The sequence below is a fragment of the Vicugna pacos genome, chromosome 15 (genome assembly GCF_048564905.1).
Source record: "Vicugna pacos chromosome 15, VicPac4, whole genome shotgun sequence".
NCBI lineage: Eukaryota > Metazoa > Chordata > Mammalia > Artiodactyla > Camelidae > Vicugna > Vicugna pacos.
This window is the reverse complement of record NC_133001.1, coordinates 26,707,524-26,732,246: the sequence shown is the minus strand read 5'-3', so window position 1 is coordinate 26,732,246 and position 24,723 is coordinate 26,707,524. Positions and strand designations below refer to the sequence as shown.

At 48.5% G+C, this 24,723-nt stretch overlaps 1 protein-coding gene across 1 annotated transcript in view; it reads right to left on the bottom strand.

Moving 5' to 3' along the window:
• KCNK12 (potassium two pore domain channel subfamily K member 12) overlaps positions 1-23,512 on the bottom strand; it is a 44,140-nt gene extending 20,628 nt beyond the window's left edge. The window contains exon 1 of the mRNA XM_031672585.2: positions 22,516-23,512. Within this exon, the coding sequence (XP_031528445.2) occupies positions 22,516-22,906 (391 nt within the window). The 5' untranslated portion in view covers positions 22,907-23,512. The remainder of the gene's footprint in view (positions 1-22,515) is intronic.
• Positions 23,513-24,723: the final 1,211 nt, after the last annotated feature.

Here is a 24,723-nt window from a genome sequence, read left to right as displayed (position 1 = left end):
AGGCCTCATAGTTCAGGGAAGCCCTGCATCTCTGTGTGCGGCCTGCACCATGTCAGCTCTGAATGACAGGGCTTGCTTATTGAGAACAGCACCTGGGAAAGCCTTTCTCTTTCAAACGCTGCCTTCCCAGACCCTTGAGATGGCCAGCACCATTGTTTTGTGTTCTTGCTAAAACATATCACTCTTGTGTACTTTCCTGTCTGAGTAACACAGAGATTGCAAAAACTATAATTTCCTGGGATCTGTTTTAAATGCCCTTTGCTGGCAGACTTGGGCTCAGCATGAGCTCTCTGTAATTTTCCAGCCTTCTAAACGGCCCCCCTGTAGCTAACACGTATCACGCACCAAACATAACCCACCCTCTTTCTACCACCCCACCCCAAGCCAATTACTCATTCACAGAGTCTTTAGCAGCACCCTCCTGGGGGTCCTTGGCTAGGTCTGGGAGGGATGCAGTCGTGCTTCTGAGAAACTATAGCATGTCCTCTGCAAGGAATACTACATATCCAACAACAGGGATGCTTGAAAAGTTTGTTTCTACATTATAAGTGTATAAAAAGCAAGACCACAAATTTTTGTCCAGAAAAAAAGACTGGTGGTGGTGCAGATGTGAGGATTTTTTTTTCCTTTCACTTCTTTGTGCTTCTTTTTCAAGTGTGCTAATAAGCATCCATTATTTTCATGAATTACACACAACTCATTTTATCACTTTTTTTAAAGTCAGGGTCAGACTGCATGGTGGGGTGGGAAGTCATTCATCTCTGAGAAAGTAAGGCAGCAAGGGGTCGGGGCTGAGTGGTCACATAATCACTGATAGAAGCAAAATGAAGAAGGAGGGTCATCAGGGTGGGCTCTGTAGAGGAAGTGGCCTTTGAATGCCACGTGGATTGTGGGTCAGTGCAGGGGGATGGACAGGAGAGGGTATTCTGGGCAGAGGTAACTCTGTACTAAGGACCCAGAGGTACGCAACACCAGGTCTAGTTTGGTGAGAGCTGAGGGTGCAGCAAGGGGAATGTTAACTACCCTCGGGCTTGTAGGGGCTAAGGCCAGTGTGCAGAACCCTGACACTGTAAAGGAGGGCCCCCTGGAGGAAACCAGGGAGGCTGCTGCCAGAGGACAGGCCCTTTGGGAGGCCTGGATACAGGTTCCTGTCTTTCCACAATTCAATCACTTATTAAGTACCTTTTATGTTTCTAAATTCCTCCTCATCCAGGCAGCACAAACTCTGCCACCCAGAGGAGGAGGGAGGCGGATGGCAGAGGCAGCAGGCCCACCTGGGTTAGACTCTCAGTTCCATCGCTCGCTAGCTCTTTGGATCTGAGAAAGCTGTTTAACTTCTCTTTGCCTCAGTTTCTTCATCTGTAAAACGAGGGTAAGAATTGTACCTGCTTCCATCGGAGGTGATGAGGATTACAGGAGATAAAATGTAAAGAGCACTTAGCATGGGAAATGTTGACCATTTGTGGTAACTGTTAGAGAACAAGGAACAGGGTGTCTAAGAGGGGACATAAGGAAGAATTGAGAAGAGGAAGGCGGTAGAATGAATAAAAAACCCAGACTGAATTTCACTAAGCTTCTTTTGTTTTCTTTGGGAAAATAATTTGCTCAGGAGGCCAGCTGGCATTACCTCCCTGCTCTCTTGGGGAGGAATCCACCCCACATTAACCTCCCAGAGAAAGACAACTACGGACCGGACCGGACTGATGGGGAAAAACTGTAAAGGAAGCAGCACTTAAGGGCCCCAGTAACAGCCCTTCCCCCATTCAAAACATCCAGTGGCTTCCCAGGGCCTTGCGCTGTGGGTCCCAGTCATGAGGCTTGGACTCCTATGACTCTGCAGTTACTGCAAAGGCATCTGAATTGATTTGTTCAGTGAGTATTGTTCTCAGCTGTCATAACTTTCTCCTACATGCTTGTGCTCTGGGTTTCCAAACATATATAAACGGTTTTATGATGAGGAAAAATGCATTTAGAAGTGGTACTGAATTAGTTCAGAGGACTTTATGGATCAATATGTATTTTCCATATTAACGAATGGATACTGAAAGTGTATGTGACTTCTGTCGTGTGGGTTCTGTAATAATATTTCTAGCTTTTAAAGTGATCCTCACATTTTAAAAGGCTGGGAGACTTCAGGTTTAAAATGATCATCTCATCAGCTGATGTTATCTACTCTCCCTCCTAAGAATCTATTGAAATGATGATAAAGGGATATAGAGGCACAAACAATGAGAATGGGGAGAGAGATTTCCAGTGGATGAGGAATTTCAACTGACTTTGCAAAGGTGAACTGGCAAGTGAGAGACTGGTGACCGGTGAAGGTGGGAGCAGCTCAGAGAGGGTTCTAGCTGAGGAGGGGAGGGAGACAAGCTGATCCCAAGAACCCTGGGTAGACTAGGGTCTGGGCAACGTGGCACAGATAATTGCTGGTGGCTCACCTACTGACCTAAACAGAAGCTTGAGTCCACAAGCCCACCTACGCACACAGAACTGCCAGTCTGAGTTTCGATTCTAGTTCTTAAGTGTGAGTGGACAGCCACAGTTCAGACATCAGAGGAAAGCCTGGCACCTCTCCCTCCAGCTCAGCTCTCCTATCTCAGTCCCCATCTCTCTTCATCTTCAAAACCACTAAGGCTCCATCTTCAGATCGCTTCTCTTCTGGGTTCCACGAGCTCGCCCTAGGACTCCTTGGTTCCGACCTTGGCTGTATATTGGAGTTACCTGAGGAGTTTAACAAAATATGAATTCTCAAGCCCTACCCCCAGAGAGAATGATGCAATTGGACTGGTGGGGTAGGGGCTGGGGTGGAGGAGATAATCTGGGCATCAAGACTTTTAAAGGCTCCCCAAGTAATTTTAACATGCAGCCAGGATTGAGAGCACTGTCCTAGCTGATATTTTGTGGGGCTTTAAATAACACACAGAAGAGTGGATCTTATCCTTACCTGCACATTAGAATCATCTGGAGAACTTTTAAAAATATCAATTCCCAGGCCTGACCCCCAGAGATTCTGATTGAACTGGCCTAAGGTCAGGTCTGAACATTGACTGTTTTAAAAGTTTCTTTCTTTTTTTAAAAATCTATTTTCATATTCTTTTCAACCATAAGTTGCTTCAAGATACTGAATATAGTTCCCTGTGCTATACAGTATATATTTGTTGCTTATCGGCTTTTGTGAGGATCCTCCTGTATTTCGAAATGAGAGACATGCTGCCAGAGTTCAGTAGGTGTTCTGTGTGATTCATTGGGTCTGTAGATGTAATTCTTGTTGTATTTGTGGGAGAAGGCGAGCTGTGAGTCTACTCTGCCATCTTGGCTCAACCCCCTTCTTTAAGTTTCTTAAGTGATTTGAGTATCACTGTAACCAGGGTTAAGAACCAATGGTCTATCGGCTCACAAATCCTAAATTTGGATCTCAATCCCAACTGCCTAACTGACATCCAATTTGAAGTCTAAGAGACCTCTCAAAATAAATACTTAAAAAACTGAGCTCTTGATTCTCATCTCCCTCCCAATCACCCCTTCCTTGATTCTTTTAAAGCTTTTCTTATCTCAGTAAATGGCAAGTCCATCCTTCCAGTTGCTAAGGTCAAAAATCTTAGAGTCCTTTTTGATTCTTTTTTTTTAAATCTCATACTCTATATCTAATCCATTAGCAAATCCTACTACTCTACTTTCAAAATATATCCAAGATCTAACTCTTGATTTTTGCTTCAGGCCATGAGGGAATAGTTGGATCCAGACTTCCTTCCCAACATAAACAACTAGGAAACTGGATGAAATTTATGAAATAGTTATTTTCAGACACTGGAAAACAGGTAGTATAAGATTCTGGTCCCTGAGAGAAGGGAACAAACAAGGTGAGACCTTTGACTGCCCTGGTTTTCTGCTTGGAGGCAGTTTTCAGAAAGCAATAGGAGAGGGGGGAATAAGAACTCAGCAGTCTCACTGAATTGAGGAAACAGAGATTTGAGTTCAAGGAAGACAATGCAGCTACAAAACAAAAAAAGCAGACTTGCAATGTAGCATACTGTGGAGAGGAAGGAACTACCAAGAGAAAGAGCTCCGGAAATCTGTGCAGGGGTTCCTCTGAGTATTTGGTTGAATAATAGTCTGTGCATGTGTAAAGTGAAACTCAAGACCAAGGGGGGAAAAAGCTTTCAAGATAGAAGAGTTCTCAGAGAGCTGTAAGTCGAACAACTCCCAGAGTTCTCACAGAGCAGGAATCACCTGAGTTTCCACCAGCCAGGGTGGAGAGGTTTCAGTGAATACACAAGGCATTCAGTAGAGCCCCAGAAAGTTTATGCCCTAATACTGTGGTTAAACTAGTCCCAGGGAAAAGTCTCTTTTAGATCTGACTTTAAAAAGCTTAAAAACAAGCCTGGAAGAAAGATCAAATTTATCTATAAGTAGCTTATCTATAAGTAACTGTCTGCCATAGCAGAGTCCAACCCTGTTTAAAGGAGTACAACATAATCAAACACCAAAAATGGAAAACTCACAATATTCTAGTCTCTAATAAAAAGTTATGAGACATGCAAAAAATAAGGAACATGTAATCCACAAACAAAGGAGAGATCTGTCAACAGAAACAGCCCTGGGAATGGCAGAGATTAGGGAATTAGTGAAGACATTTAAATATTTGTTATAAATATATTAAATATGCTCAAGGATTTCAAGGAAAAGGTGAACATAATGAGAGAACTGGAAAAAATATAAAAAGAAGTAAGTGGAACTTTAGGAATACAATATTTGAAATGAAAATTTCACTGTATAGGATAAATAGTAGATTAGACACTGTAGGAAAAAAAGATTGAACTTGAAGACATAGCAATAAAAACTATCCCAAATGAAGTACAGTGAGGGGGAAAAGAAGACTGAAAAATAAAAAAGAAAGCAAAAACAAGAGCCTCAGTTACCAGTGGAACAATATCAGTTGGTCAAACATATATGTAATTGGAGTCCAAAAAAAAAAGATGGTGGGGCAACAAAAAGATGATTTGAAGAAACAATGTCAACATTTTTTCAAAGTTAATAAAATTTATAAACACACAGATCCAAGAAATTCAGTAAGCCCCAAGTAGGATAAACACACACACAAAACTATACTGAGCACATTGAAATCAAATTGCTGAAAATCAGGGATGAAGAGAGAATCTTAAAAGCAGCCAGAGAAAAAAAGGCATATCGCTTACACATAAACAAAGATAAAACAAAGACTTCTTGTCAGAAACTGTGCAAGCCAGAAAACAACCTTTAAAGTGCTGAAATTAAAAACAAAAAACAAAAGAACAGCCCTTCAACCTAGATTTCTATACCCAGTGAATATATCTTTTCTGAAAAATATTCTGAAAGATCTAATCACTTTTCTCTGGCACTGCCCATCACAGTCTTGTCCAAGTCACCGTCATATCACATCTGGAATATTTCAAACCCCTCCTAACTGGTTTCCATGCTTCTATACTTTCTCCTCTACAAATATAAGGTCATCTCACTCCTCTTCTCACAACCCTCCAATAACTCCCCATTTCACTCAGAGTAAAATCTGAAGGCCTTGCCATGGCCCATAGACCCTACTTGATGTAGTCCTTGGCTATTGTCTGACTTCACATTCTAACACTCTCCCACTTGACCCTCCTTCAAACACTATTCCAGCCACATTGGTTTCCTTGCTGCTCCTCCAACACACCATACAAGCTCCTGCTTAAGGACCATGGCACTTACTGGAATACTCTTCCACCAGGTAACCACATGGCTTTCTCCCTTGCTTCACTCCATGTCTTTGCTCATGGGTCATGTCATCAGAGACCCTTTTGGATCACCCTGTCAAGAAAAGCACCCCCACTTTTATCACTCCATTCTGTTACCCTTTTCGTAGCATTTCTCTGTCTGACACTTGTTTATTTGTTGACTGCCTCCCTCAACAGGAATGTTAGCTCCATATAGGGGGGACTTTGAAGCCTTGTTCACTGCTGTATATAGAATGTGAAATCAGTAACACACATACACACACACAAACACATACTGCATCCATACCTTAAGTTTGTTCTGGACTCGATGCATAAAACATTTTGGTGCCAGTTCTAGGGAAGGCAAGCCATTGGTTCAAAATATAACTCTTAATCACAGGCTGCCCAGTGTATAGCCCAGAGGGGCTGGGAGGCGCTCTAAATACCATGTGTGTCACCACAGTGGCACCACTCTGGGGTTGGAAACCCTGGAAAAATTACAAGGGAGAAGAGCCTTGCAGATGCTGGCTCATTTAATCACATCACACAGAGAACTGGACCCCTCCCTGTAGGGTCTGCATCAGCTCTTTCCTCTGTGCTCAGCCCAGGGGAGAGGGAAGGGCCAGGAACTGGGATAGAATTAATTAGAGTACTCAGCTCCAAGTCTGAAGCTAGGGTGCCCTTCAGCCATAAACAGCTATAAAAGAAGAAATTTTATGGAAAAACATTTTTAAAAAAGATTTAAACCAGGGATTTAGAAGACGGTTAAAGTGATTCTAGGGACAAAGAAGCCGTGAATTAAGGTCGTTGCTACACACCAACCTCTGTTGCATTCAGGCCCTCATTCTCTGGTGCCTTTCTCACTGCATGGCACCGGAGGCTGCCCTCAGCAGTCTCTGAGCTGGGAGGGGAGGGCTGACCTGCTGAACCCAGCTTTGGAGGAGGGGCTTTCTCCTCCGGCCTCAGCCTGGCTGCACTCCGCACCCACTGTGCGGCTGCAGCATCCTGTGCTCCCTTCCTCCCATTGTTAGACATGCACACAAATCTCTGGCTGCATCGTAGAGATCCCCAGGCCCACGGTCACCCCCTTTGCCTGGATCTTCATGTGTGACCTTGATGTCAAGAAATGGGAGAGGAAGAGAGTGAGACCCAAGATTAGTGGGGGTCATATTGAGTCATGCTGAATGCTGGCCACTAGATCATGCCATTTGGCTCCTGAAAACATCTCTCACGCCTCCTCTTCTCCTTTCCAAAGGCCACAGGATCCTTGGCCCCTATCCCTAACTCCCTCCACCCAAATCACTCTGCGTACAAATATTCAGCATCCTCTGGCTGCCTCATAAACAAGTTAACAAGCGTTTATTGACCCTCAGCCTATCATGTGAGGGTCCTCCCCACAACCCAGTGAGGCAGATATCATTGTGAGAAAGATTTGTACACAGCTTCCAAGTTGAACATGCCAAATTCTGCTCTTTGTTCAAAGTGTGTATACCAGTAGCAATAAAATAAAATTAGAACTATCATATATCATGAGCCACTTAGAGCTCATGAAGAAACAATATACATTGGCAATCCTTTTGAATGAGTCTGGAAGCACATGGCAGTTCAGAGATGAATATTACAAACTAAGTATGTATTCCTCAAGGATTTGCCACCTATAGAGACACATAAGCTCCCCATAAAGTGAAGGGGACAGCTGGTAGTGGGCTGATTTAAATGTTCAACGTGAACAGACAAAACAAGGGACTTTGCAATTATCTGGTTGTTTCCAGGCAGTCTAGAGACCAACAATTTAGACTAACTAGATTGCCTGATTTAATGGCATAACTACACAGTGACTAATCAGCCAGAATGCTCATCTCAAACACCCATCATCACATTACACTCTTGCTCGAGAACGTGCAATGGCTCCTTATTGTTCCCCATGTCAAGTCTAGGTGTTTCTGCCCTGCTTTCAAGGCCCTCCAACATTACCTAAACCTATTAAAGCAGTTTTACCTGTCATTGTTCCTTAACATACCCAAGGCAGGCTGGTCCTGGCCTCACACTGCTTCCCCAAGCCTACCCTGCCACCTGAGAGGTGGCATCAGACACACGGGAATGAGCAAAGGATCTGGGGTCAGAGACCTTGCCATGAGGTCCAGCTTTGCCACTGACTGCATTACCTCAGCCAGATAATTTCTTAATAAAACCATTACCTCATATTAGAGTCCTTATTAAATGCCACAGCCAGAGGAAGTGCCTACATGCCTGGTCTCATATAGTGCTCCCAACAACCATGTGAGATTGGCACTGTTCTATTCCCATTTTATAAATGTGAAAACAGAAGCTTTGGAAGTTTGTTTATTTGTTTGACAAACACTAGGTGCTGTGCTAGGCTTTGGGAATGTAACAGTGGATGAGAAGGGACAAGACCCCTGTTCTCATGGAGCAGGGAATGGCTAGAGGTCAGGTGACAAACAAGTAAACAAATATAGGAAGTAGATGATTTAGAAAAGTGGTACATGTGCTAACAAGACAGCAGTGTGATGGCAGGGGCTGGGGTGAGTGGGGGACGCTACTGTAGTCAGGTGATTAGAGAAGGCTCCTCAGAGGGGTGCATTTTAGTTTTAGACACTGAGGCTTGAGTGCGGTTGAGAAGTTAGCCATGCTAAGACAGAGGGACTGGGGCTCCAAGGAGCAGGAACAGCAGGTGAAAATGCCCTGAGGTCTCATGAGTCCAGTCTGGCTATAGTGAGTTAAGCAAAGAGGAGAGCAGTACCAGTGAGGCTGAGAGGAGGCAGGGCCAGATCACACAGGGCCTGAAGGTCATGGTGAAGAGTCGGATTTCCTACAACAGGAAGTCACTGATGGGCTTCAAAGACAGGAAGGACTGGACTGATGTGTAGTTTCAAAGATCTCTTTGGCTGCTGTGTGGAGAAGAGGTTGTCAGAAAGCAGAGAGGAAGCTGGAGAATTGGTTAGGAGTCTGATTTAGTTGCCCCAGCAGCATATGATGGTTGTGATGAGAGTAGACCAGTGGTAACAGGCACAGAAACGAGGGGATGGAATTGGATTGTATTTTGCAGATTGAGCTGAGAGGACTTGATGATGAATATGGAAGATTAGGGAGAAAGAGGAATTAGGACAGCTCCTCGTGATGGTGCCATTTATTGAGTTGAGAAGGACTGTAATAGAGCAGAATTCAAGAGTTCTATTTTGGTCTTTTAAAATTTTGATACATACTAGACATCCACGTGGAGATGTCAGGTAGGCTGTTGAACCCATGGTCTTGAAGCATAATGTGGAAGACTAGGGTTATTCATCTGGAAGTCATCAGCAAATAGATAGAGTTTAAAGCCATGGGGTATGAGGGGGGTTCAGAGAACATCGCCTCAAGATACGCAACATTGGCATAAGGATTATTCTGAGCTGGAGGCAATAGAGAAACAGCAGACAGGGAAAACTATCTACCATTCCCCTATCTGCCCAAATGTACAGTAAAAATTTCCCTTTGTGAAGGTGTCTCCCCACTCCTCAACTATACCAGGAAGAGAAGAATAACTCTTAATCACCAGAGACACTCTTCTCACCCCATGACTGCACAAGATACAGTCTGCACAACAAGCCTTACTAAAATAACCCTTATCTTCCATTAGTTTCCCCCATATATTTACCTCTTCACAATTTGCCATTCCTGGAAGCCCAAACCCCTGTGCCTTATCACTTCTCCACAATTTATTGCTCTTTGTTAAAATGGTATATAAGCCCCTGGCTTAACTGCTTCTTTAGGTCTTCAGTTCTTTTCTATAAAGGCCTCCATATGCATATATAATAAACCTTTTCCCATGTTAATCTGTCCTTTGCTGCTTTAATTTGTAGAATCCCAGATACAGAACCTAAGAGGATAGAGGAAAACAGTTTTCCTCCCCTACAGGTGAGATGACATTGTCTGGAGAGAGAATTCAGGGAGAAAGGTCTCAGGACTGAGTGTGGATCCTTCCAACAATGAGAGATCACATGGAGGAGGGGATTCAGCGAAGGAGATAGGACAGCAGCCAATGAGGCTCAAGGAGAGTGTAGTGTTTCAGAAGCTAAGAGAAAAGAGGATTTCAAGGAGAAGTGGCCAGTGGTGTCAAACATTGCTGGGATTCTGAGTAAGATGAGGACAGGGAGGTCATCCTTGGATTTGCAGAAAGGAGGCCACAGGGGATCTTTGAAGAGCAGATTCAGTGGAAATATGGGATGGACTCCTGAGTGACATGGATCTAGTGAAGGAAGGGAGATGTTGACTGTTCTTTTGAGATCTTTTCCAGTAAAGAGGAGCAGAGAATTGGGGAGGGAGCTGGAGAGAGATGCAGGGGTCAAGGGAGTCGTCTATGAAGAAGAAAGAAAATACAGCAAGCCTGCATACTGATGGAAGACAGCCTGACAATGCATGGGGTGGGTAATGGCAGAAACGAAGTGTTTGAGAAAGTCAGAGGGGATGGGACCCAGTGAAGCAGACGTTTACAAGTGGACGATCCATCTGCTGTCATAAGAAGCAGCTCCACACGATAAATGGATTTGGGGTTGTAAAGATAAGAGAGTCCCTATCTGATTACTTTTATTTTCTCAGTGAAGTGTGAGCATACAGTAGGGGTATGGGAGGAGGATAAGCGGTGAACAGACACAGTAGGAAGGTGGTAGGAAGGTCTGCCAGCATGGAGTGTCTGGCTGGTCCCCAGGGTCACTCATTTAAAGTTGGACCAGTCAGCATCTCTGCATGATTTTCTCCAGCCACATTTAGTGGCTTGGGAGCAGGTAAGGAATAGGTGGACAGCTGGCATTTTGATGGTGGCAGTGTCGGGACAGGGGCACAATGCAGGGTGATAGAGGGGCAAGGAAGTTAAGGGTCTTTACAGAGGGAGTGAATCTAAGCTGGATTAGAAAAGAAATGAGGACCCAAAACAGGTGAAGGAAATATCAGAGAAGGAGACTGCAGGTTTGAGGTAGGAATATTATATTGGGGCAATAGAGGATGAGAGCTGGAAGGATGGGAGGTGGTGGTCAGAAAGTGAGAGCTTTGAAGATCATACAGTTTACTGGTCATAGCAAGGACACAGGTAGAACCAAGTACCTGCTGGAGTGAGATGGATTAAAACATTGTTGTGGATGAGATGGTCAAGGAATGTGAGGCCCAGGTTTTGGCTGGATCATGCCTGGAAGACAGGAGATGGGTGGAGAGGAAGGCAGTGAGCTGGACTTGTTCAGGGAATGGGCAGGAGACGGTCCCTGGCAACCCCACTAATGAATGGTAGAGTTGAAATTCTCACTCAGGCCAGGGTCCTCAGCATCTCTCCCTAACCACGTATCACACTACAAACTGTCTCTTGGTGATACAGATTTCTTCATTCTTAAAATGGAGACACATATTGTCCCCACCTGCTTGGCTGAACAATGCATATTGCAGAGCTTTATAAGGCACTTTCCGAACATTGAGCACCCACATCAGCTCTTGTCATACACGCTTATGAATTACTCACTGGGTCATGTGTATTGCTCACTAATTTGACCAAAGCCCCTTGACTTTAGGGACTGGGCTGCCTTAGGCTTGTGTGAAGGTGGCAATGGCAGTGAAGGGGACTTGATGCAGTTGCTAGGTTCCTGACACCCTGGTTGCACGGTGCATCTCACTTTAAATGCGCTAGAGTGCCTGGTGACTTAAAAAAGCCCTGGAGTAAATCTCTTTGCAAACTGAAGCTTTCTTTTACAAGATTTGTAGGTGGAGATTTTCATATTTTACTTTTTCTTAAACCGGTGCCTAGGTAGAGCTGAAAATCATGGAAATGGCCAATTATTCAAATTTACATTCATTCCATGTATATTCATAGAGCCCCTCCCATGTGCCAAGCCCAGTGCCAGGCATTGGGAGATGGAACAGAGAACAGAAGAGACAGGCTTTGGGGCGCTAGGAGGGTCAGGCCATGCGGTTCCACTCAATGTGGGCAGAGTTTTGTGTTTTCCTTTCCCTCTCTGGCCTGGGCTGTCCCTGCAGCATTTCTGGCAGGTCCTGGCGCTCAGAATTCAGAACACTTGGCAGCAAGGGAATGAGATTGTGGCCATTTGGAAAGGATTAGGGAGAAGTCACGCGGAGTGTGATTTGGGTTTGTGTTCATCTGAGCTGTAACTTTCCAGAATGCTGGGACACCCCATTCCACTAAAAGCTTCCCCAAGTATTTCAGGCTGGGTGGGTGGCTTTCTGGATTTGTGGAATTCCATTTAGTTACTGATACGACTTCTGTCCAATTGGTGAACCAACATCTGGTTTCTCAGGCTTGTGCCACAGGCAGGTGACGGAGAAGGTGGAACTATTGGGCTTAGAAGCTGAATTCAGCAGGGCTTCCTTGAGGCTAGGGGCTGCGGCCCAGGCCAGGGCCAGATAGGGCCTTTGGGTCAGTGGGAGAGCTGGGACCAGAAGCCTGACCTCATTGTTCAGGACTGACCTTTTCCCACCATTCCTAGGGCACTGGGGGCTGAGGCTCAGAATTGTCTGATTGGGCTTCACTCCAGTGATTCTGCCGGGCCCCAGGCAGGGTAGGACAAGGACCTAGCTGACTCAGAGAGCCACGGGGACAGCACTCTCAGCCAGGGGAGCCCCGGCCAGAATGAGCCGGCTGGCTGCTGCACACCTGCCAGCCCCTGAGAGATCATTAAACCAATGGTCCAGCAGAAGGGCCAGTGCACAGCCAGTCCCCTTGACTCCACAGGGCGGGGAGGGAGAGGGAGGCGTCAGGAGGTTCCTGGAGCCCAGCCTGGGCCCAGCTTTTTCCACTCCCTTTTTATTGTTTCCAGCCGTCCAAGGTTTTCAGTTACTCACACTCATTGATTCATTCCTTCCATTCAACATACGTTGATTAATCACCTGCTCTGTGCCAAGTGTTAAGCTCCATGATTTACAGAAACTACCTCTTTGCTTTTTAATTATCTCCATCTCCAGACACAGTGCCCACTTCACAGTAGCCATTCAATGCATGGCTGCTGCCATATGGCTATTATTGTCATTAACTGTAGCAGTGACAAGCACCACTAGGGCACTGCTTCTGACCTGGAGGGAGGAGAAAGGACACCTTCTAGGTGCTGGGTCCTGTGCCTGTTTTTTCATACCTTATCCCACCCAACAGAGGCTCGCAGGATTGCCAGGGTAATGGGCTTAGAAACAGACAATGACCACATGTCTGGGGGCAGTAACAGGGGCTCCAAGAAGGTCTCATTCTAGTGGCCTCGTTTGAGCTGCACCTTGAAGGCCAAGTTCACTTGGTGGAAAACAGAGAGAAAGGGAAGAGCATTCCAGGTGGAGAAAACAGCATGAGTGATGGCCTGGAGGCTGAAAGTGCCTGGGGCTGTAGGAAGGTGGGGAGAGGGATTGGGGCAGAGAGGGGATGGCCAGAAGTGTGGCTAGAGATGGAGTGCACTGGCAGGTGCCTGGTTTCATGCATTCCCTCAATGTCTGTGCGGATTTGCCTCCAGGACATGACCTTGGGCAGTCCTAAGCTGGCTGTGTCCCCAGACTTTCCTGGCTGGTGTGCCCAAGTGCCGGCCTTCTGATTATTTGCTTTTCTGTTCCCGCCTCTCCATGTCCACTGCTGCTATCCCAAGTGCCAGGCTGAGGGCCCTTGGGTCATGAGGTCCTTTCTCTGGACAGGAGCTTGGTGTAGTGGGCCCCCAAATTTCCCACTAACATGGCTCCCAGAGTTCTAGTGAGCTCTGCATGAAGCACGTCCCTTGCCTGCCTGCAGCCTTCCTTACAAAGGGCGTAGGGATGTGAAGGATGGAAAGCAGACAGCGCTTGGCTCAGTGTAGCCACTGGGGCTACCAGGAGCACAGCATAGCCAAATCCAAATCCCTAAACTGGGTTTGAGCCCTTGCTGACCCCTCCTCATTTTTGCCTCCTCTGCTCCCATGACCCGGCAGATGCCAGACTGGGCTTTAACTCTGCCCCTTCTGTGATCAAGCATGGCTCAGGGGCAACAGAGAGTGCTGTGCAGTCAGGAGCCACGAATCCTCTATCCTGCCATTGACTCCCTTGCTGTGTAACCCCAGGCAAGTCGCTTAACCTCTCTGAGCCTGTCTCATCATCTGTCAAATTGGATAAAAGCATTCTCTTTGCTGTCCTAGGGTTTGGGGGAGGTTCTTGAGTAAACATGGGTAAAAACACCGTAAACAGACAAGCACAACACATGTGTGTTGGGGGTGACAATGAGACCAATGATGCTTCAGTTACTCCTCTTGCTCCCCAGAACAAAGGTCCTGGCTGCTGGCATGGTGGACTCTGGACAGGGGAGATGGTGGCAGGCCTGCAGACTCCCCTGTCTTGCCCTAGGACTGGGAATGTTTTCTCCACACATCAGGGGAGCTGTAGTAGCCCCAGAGAGAAGGGTATAAAGTGAGATTTGGGCCTGGGGGCCTGGAGCACCACCCTGGCTTCCATGGGCAGTGGGGCTGTTTGCCTCAGTTCCGTCCTCTGGCCACCTCCTCTCACAGTCCCAACAACCAGATCCACCTCAGAGAAGTGTGGCAAGGCCTGGTCTCAGCCACATCTGGCCTCTCTGCTGGTCTCAGCTCCACGACCTTCCCCTAAGCCCAAGCACTGCCAAGAGGCCCCAGCCCACTAAACCAGGAGGGTGGGCAGGGATGTGGCACCAGGGGACACTGGTGTAAACTGCCACTCAGTCACTCACCAAACAAGTTATTTAAAAAGATTAAAGAACATACACATGAGAAATTATTAATACATTCTAGTTGAGGAACCAAAGAAAATGCATTTTTAAAAGAACCCTTCCAGGCCAGCTATATAACAGCATAGGACAGCAACACACCCTGGAGACAGTAGCCAATGTCACCCTGCGGGGGGGGGGGGCTGAAACCTAGAGAGCTATACACAGAGTAGTGGGTTGGGGATGAACTGTGCCTCAATTTCCCCCCACACGGGGAGGCAGCACAGGGCTTGCCCACGAGGCTTGCACAGTCCTGAGGAGCTGATGCTTTCCGAGGGCTTGCCAGGCACTGCACACATACATTAGCTCACTCAATCCTTGAAATCACCCGTGGGGCAGGAAATGCTGTCATCCTCACTTTACAGAGGAGGAAACCAAGGTAGGAAGAGGTACAGCCATTCACCAGGTGCACATGGCTTGTAAGTGGCAGAATTGGGACTAGAGCCCAGTTTGCAGAGTTGGTGCCTTTAGTCTACACTAAACTATACCAGTGGATGTGAGCAAATAGCCTTCCCAGATATGAGAACATCAGAGCTGGAAGGGAATCAAGTGACCGCCAGCACTCCTTGCTATTAGGAATGGAGACACTGAGGCTCCGCATGGTGATGTGTCCTGCCCTCAGCAGTGCAGCCAGTGAGCCGCAGAGGGGGTCCAGGCTGCAAGTCCCTGACTTGCCACTGCTTCTCTACACCCTTGCTAGTCCCAGTGCATTCTGGGAACCTCACTGGGAGCCCGCGAGGAATGTAGTCTCAGGTCCCACATAGACCTACTGCATTTTGACAAGAGCCTGGTGATTCACATGCACTTTACAGTTTGAGAAGCACTTCTCTGTGCTTTCCTGCCTTCCTGGTCCACAGTCTCTGTTACTGTGAGTATAATGACATTGTATCCAGACACTGGAAAACTTGAAATGACAGGATTCTGGAAGCTCCATCCTGGGGTCAGCTGGGGATGAGTCCTCTGGGATCTGGGGGAAGCAGACAGAGCGAGTCTCCCAGAGCCCAATCCTTTATGGGGCCCAGGCACACCTGTCCCCACTGACCTGCTAGTGAGCTGGGCGCTTAGCCTTGAGCTGGGGTTGCCTGAGCCCAGGGAGGAGGTGACACAGATGGGGTCCAGAACATCCTTCACTGCAGCCGTTGACTGCTGGAAGGGGCCTAAGTTCCCCTGAGGAAGAACTAGACCTGGCCATTGGCAAGGGAATGGCCTGGCTCAGGATAGAACTTTCTGGGGCCCAGAGCTGGCTTGGGGTGAGGGCCAAGGGGCTTCGATTCTCGTACTTTCTCTACCAGCACCTGCCCTGTACTTTCTCAGCCCATGGGAAGTCCATTGTTCTAATAGCCTCAAGCCCTCTGTCCCTCCAACCTTCTCTTCATAAAAACCCTGTCACTGACCCCAAGTGAGATCAGAGGCTGAATCTGCCCAGTGAGCCCACCTCAGCCCAGGCCCCCCACACTCTGGTTTGTTGAATTGCAGCCATTAGCCAAGCCCGGGATCCTGGGAAGGTCAGTGGAGCTGGACAGAAACAAGGGGGGCGGGCAGGAGACTGGGGAAGACTAAGTCTGGGGCTGAGCACAGGAACACAGTGGCTCTTTGCATTGTCTCAGCTCCTCTGAACCTGAGGTCACCATGCAAGGGCGCAGAGAGTCCCACTGTAGTTGGCACTGAGCCCCACCTTTAAACATGGACCCAAGGCTCCACACCACCTTCAGATGGAGCAGGAGCTTCACCCTGGAGGACCCCTCCAAGACACTTGACTTACTTTGCTGCTCCTCTCTCCAAGCTACTCCCCTTTGTCCTTGATGCACTGCTTAACTTTCACCCCTTCTGGGAAGCCTGATACCTGCTCAGAAGAGCCATGGCTGGATCTGGTTCTGTACTTGTCGTGTCATTTGGGGTGTGTGTGTGTGTGTGTGTGTGTGTGTGTGTGTGTGTATGTGAAGATTCAGTAGTATTCAGGAAACTCTTCCAAGGCAGTGAAAGCTCAAGTACCTCAGAATCCACACAGGCAGGTCCTGGGTCAGCTCCAGCTCTCGGCAAATGCCCCTCTGACTTGTGCAACCTTGGACAACCTCTCTCCCTCTCTGAACCTATGTAAAATGAGGATCAAGGCTAAGTTAGCCCTCTTCAGGTTGGTCTTGAGGAGCTCTAGGGCTCCTCAGAGAAGCATTCGGTGAGTGTATGGCATCCAAGAAGAGGCCTGATGGGCCGGCCCCTACCCCAAATTAGAGCAGCTCGGCTGCTGTCTGTTTTCTGTAATGGGCTGCTTGTTGGCTTTGGTTGACAAAATGGTCTAATTGCTTGGGGAAAGTTCTGGAGGATTTTTAAGGTGCTGTCCAGCTGGAATGCTCTAGAGATAGTTCTCTGTTCCATGTGACACAATTCTGGGCCAGTCCAGGCTGGGGTCCTTGGGCACAGTCAAGACCAAAGGGAAGAATGCTCTCCCTCAGCTGGCTTGGCCCAGGAGTGGCGGCAGTCATCCCTGGGAGTGCAGGGGACAGGAGGGAAGAGGGTCCAGATACCTGCTCTCTGTCTTTGATAGCCGGGCAGCTGTTCCTGTTTCCCTTCCTGCCCTTCTCCACTCACCCAAAATTTCCCAAGGGAAGTGGCTCTCTTTAAAGCAAGGGAGGCTGAAGGCGCTGAAGCCACAGCCTCGTTCTGGGGGCAGCTTAGCCCCTAGGACTGAGTGCAATCCTGGAGAAAACCAAGTGAACCTGTGGCCTGTTTCCCTGGTGCAATTAGCTGGGTAACTGTCCAGTCTCTTCTAGGTTTTGTAGAGGTTGTAGGCTCATCAAGGAGAGACCAGACAGTCCTTCACTCCAAAGGGGCTGGCCACAAGAGCCGTAAAGATGGCAGTGTCCAATGACTAGCAATTTCACCCATAGGAATTCAACCCAAGGAGATACTGCAGAAAGACAAGGTCATCTGCATAAAGATAAGCACTGTGGCATTACTCAAAATAGCCCCACAAACTGGGAACCACACCCAGCTACCCAGCAATCAGGGTAGCAAATTACAGAACATCGATTAGATAGAATATTATGCACCCACTAAAATGAATATGTGAAGGTATGTGGCAATATGGAAACAACACTGATGATATAATGTTATCAAAGGCAGCTCAGCACTTGTCAATTAGTTCCTTTTTTTTTTCTTTTTACCTACAAAAGATATGACAGAGAACTGCAGGGGAACTTGCAAAAATGAAAACAGTTGTGTAAGGGCAGAGTATTATGAGTTATTATTATTATTGAGAGTTTACTGGGTCCAGTGCTGGGTGTTGAGGACAGAGCAGTGAATGAGAATACATTTCCTTGCTCTCCATCTAATGATGGATTTTCCCCCCTAAATGTCCTTCAGAGTTGTCATGCCATCATCTTCCAATAAAAAATACCTGATGAGAGGAATAAGCGAGGAAGCATGCTCCTCTTCTTCTGGGTAACGTATTTCACTCCTGTTATCCGAGCCACCTTCAGCTGGATTACATACATGTCAAAAGAAAACCGAATATAAATGTGCTAGTGACATTTCGGTCTTCTAATGTCTTAGTTTCCTCTGAAGCAAAAAAGTTTTTTAAAATCCATGTTAAAAAAGAAGAAAAAAGTTAGGACTTGTTACTAATCTCGCGGTTGAATAATTAAATATGCTTAATTCTGAAAGTAGCAAGCTAAATTATGCAGTGCCAAAAGTGACATCTCTTATACCTACACCATCCCGTCTATAGCGGCATGGTTTTAGCTTTTTAGCTAAAATATGCTGCCAGAAAACCTAATAAAAGGAAGGAAAAATATTTCTGTTTATATCAAGCTGCCATTTGAGAAAGACTTTTAAATATGTTCTTCCCTATGTGTAAGTCTGACAGCAGTTGCATAATTAAAACCCAGTAGCGAGTTTCCTTTTAATCTTTTCAAAGTAAGCCAATAAAACATCCTTTAGGATGTGAAATGATAGATTAATACTCTTTGGATTGTTTGAATATCTGAGCTAGAGACTGCCTCCAAGAATACTGTTTAGTACTAAAAGAACACAAGCCACTGTCTTCAGGAGTTCATGGAATTACAGGAAAGGCAGATAACAACATGCCAAAGGCCACACATACATGGTTATGAGTTATGCTTGTCTTGGATTTTGTTAACTGGAGGAATGAATAAATGGATGCATTTACATTAACAGAAACTTGATTTCAACCCCTTGGAAATATGTCACATAGCATAAATGGGAGAAATAATAATTGCCCAGGATTTCAGTTCAGTGTAAGCAATCAGTATGAATAATTTAGACCACAAAGTAGATTGTCATTTTGCTTGAGCTATTCAGACTGACTTTCTGTTCAGCCTGAACAATCACTGGCAAATCTTCCCCCTGGATCTGTGTCATGTGGACACACCTGTATGTCTACATAGTTGCAAATTACCTAGCTCTGGATATTGGGCCCTGTTCAAATGTCAGGACAAATATTCCATCTCATCATGATGTTTCATCTAAGTACACACAGCCACAACTGAATTTTTGTTCTATGGCTACCTCTAGCTGAAGGCCCAGTCCTGCCCCTTACCCTCCCCTACACATACACACACACATAGACATATACACACATAGATGCAAAAGAAGACAGAGAGTAACTGGCTTGTGTCCTTGGACTGGAGTTTACCCAAATGTCTTCTACTTGCTAGCACTCCTGTCTCTGATTTTCTTAGGACTGGTTCTTGTCTTCCCAGCTGTCTAAGACTTGCCAGATGCTTCTATGCTGTCTGACTTCTAAGATTTGTCTGATCCTTCAAGTTTTCTCTGGACTTAATCAGTTGTTGGCCTGACCAACAGACCAGTCCTCCTCCACAGCCCTGCTGTGGTGTCGGACACACACATACCTATTATTAAATACTTCTGTCTCAAACAAGAATGTGCCCATGAATTATATGAATGAAATTGGTAGAATAAACACTGTGAAACTTAGATTCTGGACCCAGCTGGACATGCAATTAACTATGACCTGAGACAGTTCCCTTAAGACTGTGCACCACGTGGGATTGAACCAAAGGACCCCTCCTTGTTCCAATCCTCATTAGTGAGGCTAGCTAAGATGTACCTATGAACACTGCAATCCAACTGCCCATGTTGGAATATGCTTCACCTTTGCCTTGTAGAATAACCTTTAACCTTTCAAAATATAGCACCCGGGCCTGATAAACACAATATATCATATTTATGGGATGAATGAATAAAGCCCAGATAAATCATTTATCTGGGTCTGTACAACACACAAAAATGTCCACATTGCTGCATGTACCATGCCCACTATGATATTCTCTGATCAAATAAAACTGAGTGCATGCTAATTTTCCTCTTTGCTGAGTGAGGTGGCAGATAGAGAATCCTGACTGCCCATTTTGGACTCAGCTTTGGCTCCCTGAGCTGCTGAATCCATAAAAGCACCAGTAATAATAATAATTGTCTCTGAAGACTCAGGGCATTTGAGGGAAAGGAATTCTATAAACAGAAGAGAAACTGATGTATGTAGGTCTTTACTTAAATCTTATTCACGTACATTTTGCAAAGAAGGCTGAAATAAACATCAGGCTACTTCAGGATTCAGCAGAACCTTTCTGAATGACAGAAGTGACCAATTTGAACTACTGCCCCACACCACGACAGCAGGTGGATAACTGACAAAGATACTGCTTCTCATATGACTCTCCTGGCACCCCTGCAAAGAGCAGTTCAGTGCTGAGCTGTGCATGGGCTGGTTCTCGTCCCTGAGTGCAGCTCCTCTCGAAGATACACGTCTCCCTGCAGCAGATTTTGGAAACAATGTGCTGGGTCATTTGTAATATAGCCACAAGCTTCAGGGTAGCCCTCTGACACTGCTTGCCTACATCCCAAAACACAAATCAGGAAAGAGAACATATTAAAAAAAAAAAAAAAGAAAAGAAAAGAGAACATAGTTCCTTTCTGCTTGACTGAAGAATGGCCAGTTCTGCCAGGAGATTAAAAGGTTGGGCTTAGGGCAATTTGCCAACACTCTGACTTGATTTTGTGCAAAGAGCTAAGAGAAGCTTTAAAAGCTGTGGCTGGACAGTGAATGAAGACATTGATGGGAGTTTATCAAAGATGCACAGAGACCACAGGTCACTGGAATGAGGCCCCATTTGGATGCACTCGTGCCGTGATGGGGAAGAGGACACTTGCTGTCACCTTTCCTTTTAGTTTGTGGGTTCCTTTAGGAAGCCAAAGCCAGAACATGCCACTGGGAAAGAAATGCTGTGACTGCCCAATATATGCACAGGTGTGCCTCTAGGTGGAAGAGAGCAAAAGGGTGTGTTTACAAGAGGAAGAGCACAAATCAATAATGAGCTATGAACGTATGATGTCATTTTCCAGGACTTAGCATCTTTAGTACTTTTAAAGCACTTAAAAAAAATAACCGTTCAGTTGCTATAGCAACTTGATGCAGCTCTTAAAAGGGGATTTTTTTAAGGGGGTCATTTTATATCTTCAATCACCATAACAACATGATATAGCTTTTAAAGGTTATTTTTATCCAATTTGTGTGTGCTTTGGACCTGGGCCATATTTGCTTTTTCTATTTAAAGTCATCAGATCAAACATGACACATGAAAAATCATTGAACGGAAGCCCTTTCGTAGACTATACATATACTCTCAGAGAGCTAGCTGCTCATATTCTGCACGTGGATGCAATCTTTCTCTCTGCCTCCCAGCCGCCATCTGCAATGGCTTATACTGGTCAGTTAGTCCATGCCCCTGTCTTTAAGCTGGCACACCAAACCAGCCCAGAACCTACCCACTGAAGGCATGTCTATGAAATCCCTCACTTCTCAGCCCAGTGAATCCAGCCTGCTCCTCCAAAACTACTACCAAGAGACAGTGCCTTGGGGCGATGAGAGGTACCACCAGCCAAGTGCCTTCTTCCACCCTGGGACTCAGGAGTGGATGGGACACACACAAAGTCTTGCCAAAGTGAAAACATTGTGTTTATTCTGCACTCTATACAGCAACTGGGGAGGAGGTCTGTTTCATATGACTCCCAGGGCCCAGTAAAAGGAGGGGAGGATGGGAAAAGTTGATGAGAGGATAAGAAGAAGGGGGGTAGTGGGGAGCAGTGGTGGCTCCAGAATCTCTACAGGAGAGGCTTAGAGGACTGAAAGGAAGAGTGGGGGGCTTCAAAGAATATTTACACAGCATTTTTTGTACGGTTGCAAAATCATAAGCTCTTATGGGTTCATGATTGGAAAAGACAGCAAAGTAACAAAGAAGAGAGGTCAAGAAATTGGAGGGGAAGTTGCAGAAGGATGGAGGGAGTAAGGGGAGAAAAGCAAGAGGGGCTCAGAACAAGAATGGCTGAGGTCCAATTCTCCAAGTCTAATAGGCTTTTCTTTCCGGAGGACGTGGTGTAGACTGCAGGAAAAAAGTGAGAAGGAGATCTAGGGATTATTCTGCGGAAAGTGGTCACCTTCCTCAGGGTAAAAGAGCTAGAAGACTCTAGGGAAAACGCGTGGTAAAAGAAGAGAGAAGGTGCGGGGAAAGAGAGAGAAGATAAAAATGCTGTGAGAGGAGAGAAGAAGGGCTTTCCAAATCACCTGGATGAGGAAACTGAGGATCAGGGAGTGTGAGAAATAGGAAGGAAGCAGCAGGCCTTTGTTAAATATTCTCCCAAGTGCTTTTTTAGAGGCGAAAACTGAAACACACGAGGTTAGGTCACCGAGCTGGCAAGTGCTGGAGCGCGCGGGTGGCCCCGGGTCTGCCCAGCGCCTGAGTGAGGGTTCTCCCCATTTAGCCTCTCTGCCAGGCAGTCACTGCTGGGTGAGTGCCAGAGATGGGCCTCTCAGGCCACCTCCTGTGCTGAAAGCCAGTAAAGAGAGAGATGGGGCAGGAGGAGGGGGACGCGCGGGGAGGAGCAGGCGAGATGAAAGTAGGCAACCGGGCATTAGAAGGGAAGAGGGAGGCGAGGGACGCCGATAGAGCCCTGAGCAGTGGAAGGGACGGCAGGTGAAAGGCTCAGAGAGGAAAGTTGCGCGCGGGGCGCGTCGCTCACCTATGGTCGATACCACGGTGCCCACGAAGTAGAAGGCGCCGGGAAAGTCCCAGCGTGGGCGCAGCGCGTCGGCTCGGACGCCTGCGGCCAGCGCGGCCTCGTAGTGCCGGAGGAAGGCGCGCAGCTCCGGCTCGGCCACTCCGTGCGCCGCGCTGAAGTTGCGCAGAGTGGCGCCCCAGCGCGCCCGCGCCTCCGCCTCGCCCGGGCTCTCGAGCGCCGAGAAGACTGTGGCGCCCGCCACCAGGTAGAGGCCGATGAGCGCCGCCAGCAGCACGAAGCGGCCGGTGTCTTCGTTGAGGTGCGAGCGGCGGCAGCAGCAGCAGCAGCAGGAGGGGCGCGGCAGGCGGCGGCGGCAGCGGCGGGGCGGGGGCCGGGGGCTGCGGGAGGACATGGTCCGGAGCTCAGCCCCAGGGCCGGGGCGGCGCTCGGGGCCTGGGCCGCGACATCCCCTCGGCGGGAGCAGAAGCGTGAGGATGGTGGCCAGGGGTCGGGGGCTGCCGCGCCCCTCGCCGCCTCCTCCAGAGCCGGGACGGCAGGGCGCCTCCGCCGCCGCCTCCTCCTCGGGGCTCAGGCCGCACACGGGTCCCGCGGCCCTCCGGGCGCCGGAGCTGGAGCGCTCGTTTCCGCGCCCCGACGCCTCGCCGGATCCCGCGGCTCCTCAACCGCCGCCCTCGGGCGCGGGGGTCTGAAGCTAGGCCCCTGCCGCCTTGTGGCCGGCGTCTGCGGGGCCCCGGGCCTCATACTCCTCTCCAGGCAGGCCGCGAGCTGCGGGCGGGGCGGGCTGTAGAGCCCGGGCGCCTAGGACTGGGACACGGCTTTAGGGCACGAAAAGAGACCCTGGGGGCGTCCCATGAGGCGTTCCTGGCTCGGCGACTCCCGGGCGCAGGCTCTGCGGGCAGTCCAGCTCCCGCCCCCGGGATTGAGCTGGCGGCGTCGGCTTCGGAGCCTCGGAACTGAGCGGAGTCCGGGGAAGCGCTCCCTTTCCAGCTCCAGCCGGAGAGCCGCCCGGCACAGAGAGGCGGAGTCACCGGCGCCCGGGGCGGGGTGTTGGGGGGTGGGGAGGAAGGGAGGGAAGGGGTGGGGAGTTGGGCTCCTGCGACGCCTCTCAGTCGTTCTGGTGGCACTAATGCGGGGCACCGAAGCAGGTGTCGGACTGCGGTGTTGGCTACCACCCTGCCAGGGAACCCAGTCCAGCCCCTCCCAGCACTTCGTCTCCAGAATCGCTCCCTTATCTCCAAGCTGCCTCCAAACTTTGCTCAACTTGATGGTGCCCTGCTGTCTCAGGTGCTGGGGCCAAACGATGCTAATCCCCCGACACCGGGTTCTCCGACCCTAGTCCTGAGTTTAAGTTCCCTCTTGCTCGCTTCTTCTTCCTGGATCCATCCACAGCGCGAGGACTCTGAGGGTTCCTTTGGGGAAACAATCCCGCTTAGGAGTGGGGGTAGGGTCACTTGGCTCCGGGCGACCAGGGAATGAGGGCGTCTCCTCCCCCTTCCTACCGAGCGGGCGGTAGGCGTCAGCACCGCGGACAGCGCATCGGTGCCGCAGCCGCGGGGCGGGCGGCGCTGGGGTTGCGGGGACCCGCGCGGCGTGGGACGAGCAGGTCACCCTGCTACGCTGTGCTCCCCAAACCCTCTCCATTTCCCTTTCGATCTCCGTGTGTCCCTTCAACCCCTCGGGCAGGTGCGGTCACAGAAACTGAGTGGTGACAGGGCGGAGACTCTGCGGAATAGAGACGGGGGAGGAGTCAGGCTCGAGTAGGGGACCAAGGTGCCACGGGAGGAGGAAGCGTTCAGGTCCACCCGGCTGCTGGATCTCCGCTCGCCACCCCAGCTCCCTGACCCTCTAGCCCAGGGTGGCGGACCCTGGATAGGAACCTGGCTGTGGCAGGGTGGGTAGAGGAGGCGTACGGAGAGCTCACTAGCTGGCTCCCGCCACCCCCCCACCCCCAGGTCCGCGGCGGGAAGGTTGCACTCTCTAGCGCCGGAGGTAGCGGGGGTGGTGGGGGCGCGTAATAGTCACCCCCTCCCCTCGCCGCAACAGTGAAACGCCGCCGCGGGGGCTCAGCTCTATCGTGGGAGATTCTCCGCTGGACTTGGCCGGCATTTCCCGGGTCCCTAAGTTCTGTGGCAAGGACTGCCCTTGGTACAGACAGAAAGCAACCAGCCCCTTCTCTGTCCGTCCGGCTTCCACAGGAGAGGGGGACCC